This window comes from Mauremys mutica, chromosome 2 (genome assembly GCF_020497125.1).
Source record: "Mauremys mutica isolate MM-2020 ecotype Southern chromosome 2, ASM2049712v1, whole genome shotgun sequence".
In the NCBI taxonomy this organism is placed as follows: Eukaryota; Metazoa; Chordata; order Testudines; family Geoemydidae; genus Mauremys; species Mauremys mutica.
Window position 1 is genome coordinate 222,995 of NC_059073.1, and position 10,607 is coordinate 233,601.

Genomic DNA, 10,607 nt, shown 5'->3' on the forward strand with positions numbered 1-10,607 from the left:
CTGGGAAGAAACCCCACTGATGGCAGTGGACTGACCTCAGATTTACATTGGTGTGAACTGAAAGCAGAACATAACCTCCTGCCAGAGGTGTAAATCCCAGACTGAAAGCCCATCCACAGCTGTAAATCCCTTTGGAAGGTGGGTGAGTGGATGGTGGTGGTGAAAAGCTCTCTCAGGCCCTGCAGTGCTGCAGGACCAGTGGCTGGCCAGTGCTCTCCCTGCAGTGAAGGGTGCTGGTTGGGGGAATGTGGCTAGAGCACTCAGCAGATGATACACTGAGACGCTGTCAGCAGCACACCTATTGAGCCCTTAGCCTGTTTCATTAACAATAAGTGATGCAGCTGGGAATCTTTACTGAGCAGAGGGGCCTGAGCTTGTCTGGTGGCAGCCTGGTGACCAGTTTCCATTCCTGATTTTTCAGGTCTCACACCAAATTAGCCTATCCTGAAACTGACTCTCCAGTCCAATCCCCATCATACTATAGTCTCCTTTCCTGGTAGAGCTTGCATGAGAAGATAGAGGGCAGCAATGCAAACACCACATATCTTCCCTTGGGGGTGAATGGTGCAGCAGCTCTCACTACAGCAGGAATGTGGGCGGGGGCTGCAATTTCCATTTCCTTATGGCAGCAGGGTAAGTCAGGTCCACTTTGGTATAAACTGCTGCTCACCATCAATAAAACAAGCACTCACTGCAAAGAAAAACACACGCCACCATCTGTACATAGTAATAATCAGTATCTTGGAAATATGTGTGGTGAAGGACCAGCCCCTGCTCCTATTGAAGTCTATGACAGTGCAGTGGGAGCAAAATTGGGCCCCCAAGGCAGTTTCCATGGGATTTAGGTTCAGAGACCTGAGAGTGATACAAATTGCAGCTTTTTAAACCCTTTGATACTGAAGTGAGGGGCGGTTCTTAACAATGCACAAGCCCACTCACGCCCGATGCCAGATTAATTAAGGAGTAGCAGAAACACAACCAAGATCTTGCTGCACTCTGGCATTGTTTAAAAAGCAACTATCAGCACAGACTGTGTAACAGGAAGTTATGGAAAAAAGCAGGCAACCCAAACTCTTCATGAATTGCTTTTGGTACTGCAGTCTGCTACCAACAATTACAGATGCTTGCCTTGGTCTTTTTTACACAAGCTCTGGGGCTAATGCCCTCCTTAGGATGTGAATTCTTTGAGCATGAGCAACAATAACCAAAAAAAAAAAAGAGCTAATTTTTTTAATTGCCTTTTTTTTTTGTTCTTGTATTCTCTAATTTTGTGTAAACACAAAAGAAATGATAAATTAGCCACAAAACATGCAGGCATCTTTCTGCTTTTCAGTAGAAGGAACAAATTGAAACTGACAGTTCCCTGGAACCAACGCAATACATGTAGTATTGTGAATGCTTCTGCATTTTATCTCCCAGCCTTTTAAAGCATTGGAAGCACTATAGTCCTTTAGTGCATATAGTAAGTTGACCTTGACTGACAGAGTCAGCCATCTAATTTCTGCTATCCTACTGTTCACAATATGTACTCATCAGACACTCAAACATTCAGATTAACTACAGTAGCTGGAGCTTCTGAGGTCAGCTCAGCCTGCTGGTAACACCGTATCTGTTTCTAGTAATCTGATTTTCAGAGGGAAATAGTAGTTTAGCCAAAGCACCTAGGAGAGTCGTCAAATTTAACCTTCTCCAAAAGACGCCATTAAATAGAAAACTGCAAAACCTCTGTCAACTAGAGCAGCTTTTGGATTTGCAACAGAATTTGATCAGGGTGTTTATGACACGGTGCTAGGATTAGCCTACACTTTAGCTTTGAGAAAACATCATGCTGGTTCGGTTCAGTCAGGACAGACATTATTTAAGTCTCTCCATTCAGGCTAATCAAGGGGATGAACTCACTTTCAGTGAATCTAATGGAAACAAGGAAGTTAGCAAATAGCCATAGGTGTGTTTTGTTTCAACATCTGGAGCAAAAGCAGGGATTTCCCTACACCCCACCTGAATTCCCCCATCACCTTCCCAGTGATCAAACCAACCAAGATGAAGAACATACCAAGACTATACCAACATGTCATCTGCAGATTCAAGTGTTGTATCTATATCCAAACAGCCCAAAACACAAATACAACTACCTACTGAATAAACAGTGTCTCTACAACTTGAAGGCAGTTCCTGAAGTTTGTCGGTCAAATTTTTCCCATTTATTGAAATTAGAAAAGATGGCTACTAATGCACCTCTTGCAAAAAAGCTTACGAAGAAGGAAAGCTTTCCACTGCTACAACTGGTAAAATTGGGGAGTTTGGTTTGCCAGACCAATTGGCAAAGCCAATGGTGACAGACTAGATGAAAAGTCTGCAAAACACCAAGCCTCTGGTCCCCATTGATGTGGAGAAAGCCTTATAAGCTACTCACTCTCAAAGCCAATTTTAAGAAGTACTTTATGAGGCTGTTAAGAATGCTGGGAACACAACACAGTTTACGTGAACAAACATGGCTCTCGCATCTTACTTTCTATTTAAGCAAGAGATACCACATACTACAAACCGGAGGCCAATGTTAAAATGCATTGTCACTTGTTAACCCTGAAGTTGGATGCTGGTTCCGAATAAGACCAGCAAATGCTCACTATCTTTCTGCAAGAAACTCAACTGACTGGCTAGAAGCATGCACTGCAACAATGAAAGACACAGCAACTGAAAAAGTGAAGAACTCTCTCTCACTACAGTAAAAAAAATTTGCCTACATGGCTGATAAATGCGCCCATGCAAATTGGCATCAAGTATTAACTCATCGTGTATATTATCTTGATGTCAGACCAATAGATGCATTTCTAGATGTTCAGGTTATTAGCTGCATCTGTGACAACCTACATCTTAGAAGAGTCTAATGTTTGTAAACTGGAGCCCAAACAGATGGCTGCTTGTGCATTTGATGGAGCTGCAAACTTCTCTGGAAGACATGGTGGAGTACAAGCTTTGCTCAGAGAAAAGTGTAACCCTAATCTCTCCTGTACACACTGCAGAGGCCGTTTTAACTTCATTACCTGGAAAGATAATGGAGCAAATAATTAAGCATAATAAGGTATAAGTAATACTTATCACCTTATCTTATTAAATTAAATAACAGTCAAATCGCATCAAACCAACCTGATAGCTTTCTTTGACAGGGCAACAAGCCTTGTGGCTAGGGAGCAAGCAGCAGAAGTGATATAGCTTGGTTTTAGTAAAGCTTTTGATACTGTCTCCCATGACCTTTTCATAAACTAGGGAAATACAACCTCGATGGAGCTACTATATGGTGGGTGCATAACTGGTTAGAAAACCATTCCCAGAGAGTGGTTATCAGTGGTTCACAGTCAATCTGGAAGGGCATAATGAGTGGGGTCCTGCAAGGATTGGTCCTGTGTCTGTTTCTATTCAATATCTTCATCAATGATTTAGATAATGGCATAGAGAGAACACATAAAGTTTGCAGACAATACCAAGCTGGGAGGGGTTGCAAGTGCTTTGGAGGATAAGATTAAAATTCAAAAATGATCTGGAGAAATGGTCTCCACCTTTCATAGGATGAAATTCAATAAGGACAAATACAAAGTACTCCATTTAGGAAGGAACAGTCAGTTGCACACATACAAAATGGGAAATGACTGCCTAGGAAGGAGTACTGCAGAAGGGGATCTGGGGGTTGTAGCTATACCAATCCTTCCGCTCTACTCCATGCTGATTAGGCTTCAACTGGAATATTATGTCCAGTTCTGGGTGCCACATTTTAGGAAAGATGTGGACAAATTGGAGAAAGTCCAAAGAAGAGCAATAAAAATTATTAAAGGTCTATAAAACATTACCTATGAAGAAAGATTTGAAAGAATTGGGTTTTGTTTAGTCTGGAGAAGATTGAGAGGGGACATGGTAACAGTTTTCAAGTACCTAAAAGGTTGTTACAAGGAGAAGGGAGGTAAATTGTTCTCATTAACCTCTGAGGATAGGATAAGTAGCAATGGGCTTAAATTGCAGTAAGGGAGGTTTGAGTCACAGTGAATGTTTTAATGACAGAATGTGAGAAAATAGTGTTATAAATTCATGCAGCCTTAATTTATGCAAGGGAAAGTTATTCAGATAAATACCTTGCAATTCAATAATAATGAATGCGGTGAGATCCGATTAATTCATGCCTGGTTTATCCACAAGTTTCTATCTCAAAAATTCTAGTAGTAACCATAGGTGCTAGAACTGGGGGTGCTGCCACACCCCCGGCTTGAAATGGATTCCATTATATACAGGGTTTGCAGTTGGTTCAATGGCTCTTAGCAACCCCACTATACAAAATTGTTCCAGAACCCCTGGTAGTAACTAATCTTGTAGCATGTACAAAGTGTACTATTGGCTTCTTAACCTGAGGGGGGTCGTTTTTTTAAATCTGCCTTACAAATAGTTAGCTGATTTGGATTTACTAGGTCTGACTGTAATTACCACAGCAAGAACTAAATCGTGTTCACAAGATTATCTGTCCACGTGCCATATGTAAGTAGAAGAAAATACAAAGGCAGATAGACCAAAGGGCCAAAATATCTTACACCAATGCACTTGTGTTACTGAAACACAGAAAATTTAAGTGCAAGTCTGATAATGAATTTTGGTGGGGGAGTGGGAGGAATTGATTTTGTCTTTTCTTAACTAACTCCCTCCTGTTTGCCCCAAGAGCAGAACTGGGGTGAAGGAAAGGCCTTTATGGAAAAGACCTATAGAATTTAATAGAAAATAACTTTTGTATAGTGTTTTTTTTTAACCATCCCTCAGAATTTGATAGAGAATTATATCCCTACTACAGAATTCTATAGATGGTTCAGAAAACCTGGAGAAAGGAGATGGAGATCATTTTCTGTACAGTTCTACAAGATTTCAAACTAATTTCCATAGGACACTTGGATTTCTTTAATATTCTCCTGATGTCACCTCTATGACATTTTGTAAGACTTTGGCTGAGGTCTGCATGCTAACAGGGCTTGTTGGCAGATGTCTGGGAGGTCAGGTATGCACCTTAGTGCTGAGGTCATTATTACACTACTGCCTCCTACATGTTTCAGGATTTAATGGTTAAAATAAAGTCGTCCATGTGACTAATAACCACCAGTGGGATTTTAAAGACAAATCCTAATGTTTATATATCTGTACTAAAACCCAAAAACTCCTCTAATGTAACATTCAGGTTATTGATTTAAATTCTCAGAAGCCAAGACGTGAAAAAGTTAAATTTGAACACACAACCTGAACTCCTCCCCACCATGCATGTACATTATTAGAATTCAGTGTTTACCTGTATGGTTACACATCATAGATAAAGTTTCCTAGGCACTTATCCTGTAGCCTAAAGATGAATAAACCAACATATAGGTGCTATGGAAGTAAACAACACCCAGCTCTAGTGTGTTTTTATGTAGGTGCTTTTGAAATGGACAAATTTTGTTAAGTGTTGGAAAGATCAAAACAAATACTTTGTTGTAATATTCATATTTGGTACAAGAATAAATAGCTATAGGGTATGTTATAAAGGAAGCCTGATCCAGTGGTTATGGCACTAGCCTAGGACTTGGGTTCAGTTCCCAGTTCTATCACCGACTTTCTGTGTGACCTTGGGTAAGTCACTTTGCCTCTCTGTGCCTCAGTTTCCCCTCTGTAAAACAGCAATAATTCTTCCCTACTTCACAGGGGTATGGCGAGGATAAACTCATTGAAGATTGTGAAGTGCTTGTAGATCTACTAATGAAAAGCACTGTATAAGAGTTAAGTATAATATGTTCTCCTAACACACCTGACAATGTGCCTTTAACAACAAAGTAATAAGTAACGTATCATTGATTCACCCAGTGAAACAGAATTACCATATTAAATGGTTGATGCTTTTTAATTAATCTCTCATCATTTACTTTTTACAGAGTAGCCATTCAGAGTCTTTATCACTTTACTGACTGAAAGGCCTTGAAAATATTTTATGCTCTGTTCAGTGATGAGCCTATTTAATTTCTCTACTTTATCTTACTTACACATTGCTGAAATGTATACTGAGTACGAATGCAGTTTGTTTATTCTGGATGGAAGAGGACTAATAAATTTCTGTTGCCAGAGCACTACAGTAGGTAGCTTGGCTATTCTGCATCTGATTACTTTCTCACACTCAAACAACTGTGGTCACCGTAACCCCATATCAGTACACTGCCATTGACACCCATGAATGAGGGGGTTAGAGAGCAGAACTATCACCAACAGGCAGGAAGAACAAAGCTGCTCTCCCAAGGACCACTTTATCTTAAATCGGCTTCTTGTTAGTTTTGCTCTTCCTGTCAACATCTTCCCTTCTATTCCCTCCCTATGCAAATGACACCTTTGTTTTATACAGCCACTGAATCTGTGAAAGTTGCACTACTTTACCACTTAATGCTTGGTATGTAATTTACAGTTACTGTGTAACATCACCATGGATGCAGACTTCCATTGGAATTGTGCCTACATCAGAGCTGATTGGCCAGTTGTTTCCATAATTAACTCTTCTGTCTATTGCTTGATACTTTTGATCAGTAAAGAACATTACCTGCACCAACTGTTTATTCACTAGGATCATCAGTAATGTCAGCCTTTGCAACCTGTTATAGAACAGACTTTTTTCTGGCATATAGAATTTGTGACAGTAGATCCAACCCATCCGTCCCTGTTGTCTAGTCAGCTGAAGTTGAAATTCCATATAATGCATCCAATTGTAATAGTGCTTGTTTGTGGGGTGAGTCAGGTAATTCCTTCAAGTACCATTCATTAGTTTGGCCCTCAAACATGGGTTCACTATACATACTGGAACAAATTCTGCCCTGTTTGTTTTACAGTGCAACACTATTAAAGTCACCATTCTGCGCCTACGTCAGTAGTCCTTGTGTGGATTCAATGATGGGTGGACTTTGAGCCCAAATTAGTAGTTCTTGGCATGGTTTTTAGGTTTTGTTCTTTATTAGCATTAGTCTATCCATTTTACCTACCTAAGGTACTAACACTGGCACTTGGAGTAGATTTTTTTTTCCATTTTAAAAAGCACTTTACAGATTCTGTAACTGACAAAGATCAATCCATGATCAGTACAGCCTCATTTAAGATATACGTAGAAATCATTATTCAATTATATCTAAAAAAGCTTGATTATATGAAAGATAATAAACTAACAAACAAAAGAATTTGGCCAATTTATACAAATGTATTTAAAGAAACCAAAACAAATTAAGATGAAAATCCAATCCAATCAGATGCCACATCTTGCTCTCTCAATTACACTCCTACAGCCCCAATGGACCAAATTTTGCTTGTTTTATATCAGTATAAATCCAGTGGGATTACCCTGTAGTTATGATGGTGTAATGGAACAGAATCAAACACATCAGTGACTGGATTACATACGTGGAGTCCAGATGCCAATGTAAAACAAATGTAGAAGCCAAAAAAAAAGGAGCAGTTACTATGAAACCCAACTGTCATGTGGAAGCCACTGAGTACCTATAGAAAATCATTTTTCCTTGCCTAGTTACAGCCAAATAACTCCGTTTTGTGCACATTAAACGAAGGTTAAGGAACACACAGGGAAAAAAAAAATGCTGCCAGTATTTCTTTGCGGGCAAAGCAAGCAGGGAAAGGGCAGTTTGTGCTACAATGCCAAAGAGAGCAGGCATGTATTAAGCACTCCAATACAAGGAGTGAATAAAACAATGGAGAGAACCACAGGGAATGAATTAATAATGGTACTACACAAAAACGGGGACAAATGCTGCTTGTCTTGCTTGACATCAGTCAGAGTTGCATGTTAGCAAGGCAAGCAGGTTTTAGCCCCAAAGGTATATTTTATCATAATTTGAAGGGGATATTGTCAGGTTAAAATCCTAGCACCGGTTCTGCTCTCAGGTGTAAGTCAGACCTAGTTCTACTGCAGTCAGTGGAGTTACAGCAGCATAAAACTAGCGAGTGTAAGAATCCGACACCCCTCCCCTCATATTGTTAAACCCAAATTACTTTACCATATTGCTATTAACTTGGATTATTAAAATAAATTTTTTCACTTATTTGTGCTTTGTGTGCAAATAAGTAAGGTGAGTTCTCTAAGGACCTCTCCTCTGATGTTTAGTCTGAAAAACAGGAGTCCACCAAAAATATTTTTTTAAAATATCATCATAAACACTTCTGACATGGAGACGATTTAAATTGAAAAAGGAACACAAGTCTTCAGGTAAATCACCCCAAATACTAATGTCTTCAGTGTAATGAGAAATGAGACTCAGAGCCCCCTGGATGATGAATAAAGCTCTCTCTGAAAAGATGTTCCGTATGTCAGTAAGGAAAGGCAGAGTTGGCTGATACAAAGTAGCCTAGCAATTTTGTTTCTGCTGGAGATGAGAGAAGGTTTCTAGCAGCCTTCCTTCAAACACCTATTGTTGTTGGAGACAACAGGGGTGAGGAAGCAACAACCTCCTTCCCCCCACCCCCACAATCATGATCCAGCAGCAACAGTCAGAAGGAATGAACTCTCTTATTTACAGTTCAATCTCTATAATGTTGGTTTTCCACAGCAATATTGCTGAAACTATATGAGCTCACCTAACTGTTTTTCTGCATACTCAAGTTAACATTATCTCACAGCTCCTACCAGCCATGCACCAGTAGATATAGTCCGTGGTATGCGTGCTGCTTAATATATATCTGCAGTTATTTAGGAATATCTCATTGCTTTTATTCGGATGGAACAAGTGTGAATGATTTTGTTCTGGCAGCCAAGTATGATTCGTCAGATGGTGCTCACATGCCTGTTACCCAGCAGAAGAGAATAGCAACCCAATCACAAGGACCATCACAAACCTTAACACCTTCCACTTCAAGTGCAAGGCACATGTATTTGACCTTGCCTTCTGCAATATAAACACATTGCAACATGTATATTTTAAAACAACTTATCACTACAAGACACACCACTAGACACACTTCCCCCTCTAGGGAGAGAATGAAAGAACAAACAACATGTGACCAATGTTAGTCATTTTGCTTAATGCACTTCTGGAAGGCAATCAGATACTACAGTAATGAGTGCAGCACAAAAACCCATATGGAATAGAATAGGAATAGGAGCTGACTTTAAACTAGGTTCGACAGGGGCAAGAGACAAATTTCCATAGTTAAATCCAAAGCATGGACACCTGGGTGAAGGGTTGGAATTTGCGGGAACATAGGAAATCACAGCATGGACAAAGAAGAGACAACAGGGAACATGGATGGGAAATCTAACAAATATCGGTATGGCCGTTCTTATGTTCTAATGCAAGAAGTAGGGGGAATAAACAGGAAGAACTAGAAATACTAGTGATCTTATCACAATTATAAACATAATTGGCATCACAAAAACTTGCTGGGATAATTCACATGACTGGAATATTGGTTTAGAAGGGTACAGCTTGTTCAAGAAGGAAAGGGCAGGGGAAAAAGGGAGGAGGTGTTGCCATTCACATATGAAAGATGTTATACACCTGCACTTGAGGTTGGAGCAGATAGATCCGGTTAATAGTGGGAAGCAGACCTGTTGAAAGTATATGGGTATAGGGATGTAACGTCCACGTGGCTCCCACTCCCAAAACCCCTGCCAAGTTCAACAATCAGTGACTCCATACCAAAAACCCCCCCCCCCCCGCAAGCTACCCATATCCCAACCCCCCCCCCATCCACCAAACACCGATCCAACCCCACAACCCCACCGCACACCGCCCCCACCTTCCCTAGGCCATCGACCCCCACACCACGCCGCCCCCCCCCCCCCCCCCCCCCCCCCCCGGGTATGTAATAAAACACCCTCCGTGATGTCATTCGGTAGTGTTCTTTTTATAGACCACTTAACACTAGAAGAAGAGGTGGATGAGGATTTCTTCTTAAACAACCTAACAAAATCATCCAAAACACAGGACCTCTGGTCGGTGGTGATGCAGGACTTCAACTACCCAGACAATCTGTTGGGAAAATAATACTGCAAGGCACAGATTATCCAACAAGTTCTTGGAATGTATTAGAGACTGCTTTTTATTATCAGCAGGTTGAAGAAAACAAGTAGGGGAGAGGCTATTCTGGATTTTGATTCTGATAAACAGGGAGGAAATTTGTTGAGGACTTGAATGGTAGAAGGCCGCTTGGGAGGAAAGTGATCATGACAATGATAACAGAGTTCATGATTCTAAGGAAAGAAAACAGAATAAAGACACCAGACTTGAAGAAGGCACAGGACTTTAGCAAACTCTGGATTTTTCGGTAAGAGATCCTGGCAGATGCAAGTCTAAGGGGAAAAAAGAAGAGTTCAGGAGCTACTTGGGCAGTTTACCAAGGAGACATTACTAAGGGCACAAGAGCAAACTATACTGATGTGCAGAAAAAGCAGGAAGTTTGGTAAGAGGCCATGCTGGCTTAACTAGGAGCTCTGCAATGATTTGAAATTCAGTCAGACAAGTGGAAATTAGGTCAGATTACAAAGGATGAATATAAAAAAGCAACAGAAGTGTGTAGGGACAAATTTAGAAAGACCAAGCCACAAAATGGGATTAAACTAG

General features: G+C 40.5%; 1 protein-coding gene across 1 annotated transcript in view; it reads left to right on the forward strand.

Moving 5' to 3' along the window:
• The first annotated feature begins 9,259 nt into the window (after positions 1 to 9,259).
• LOC123365044 (isopentenyl-diphosphate Delta-isomerase 1-like) overlaps positions 9,260 to 10,607 on the forward strand; it is an 11,100-nt gene continuing 9,752 nt past the window's right edge. Inside the window, exon 1 of the mRNA XM_045007666.1 lies at positions 9,260 to 9,343. Within this exon, the coding sequence (XP_044863601.1) occupies positions 9,260 to 9,343 (84 nt within the window). The remainder of the gene's footprint in view (positions 9,344 to 10,607) is intronic.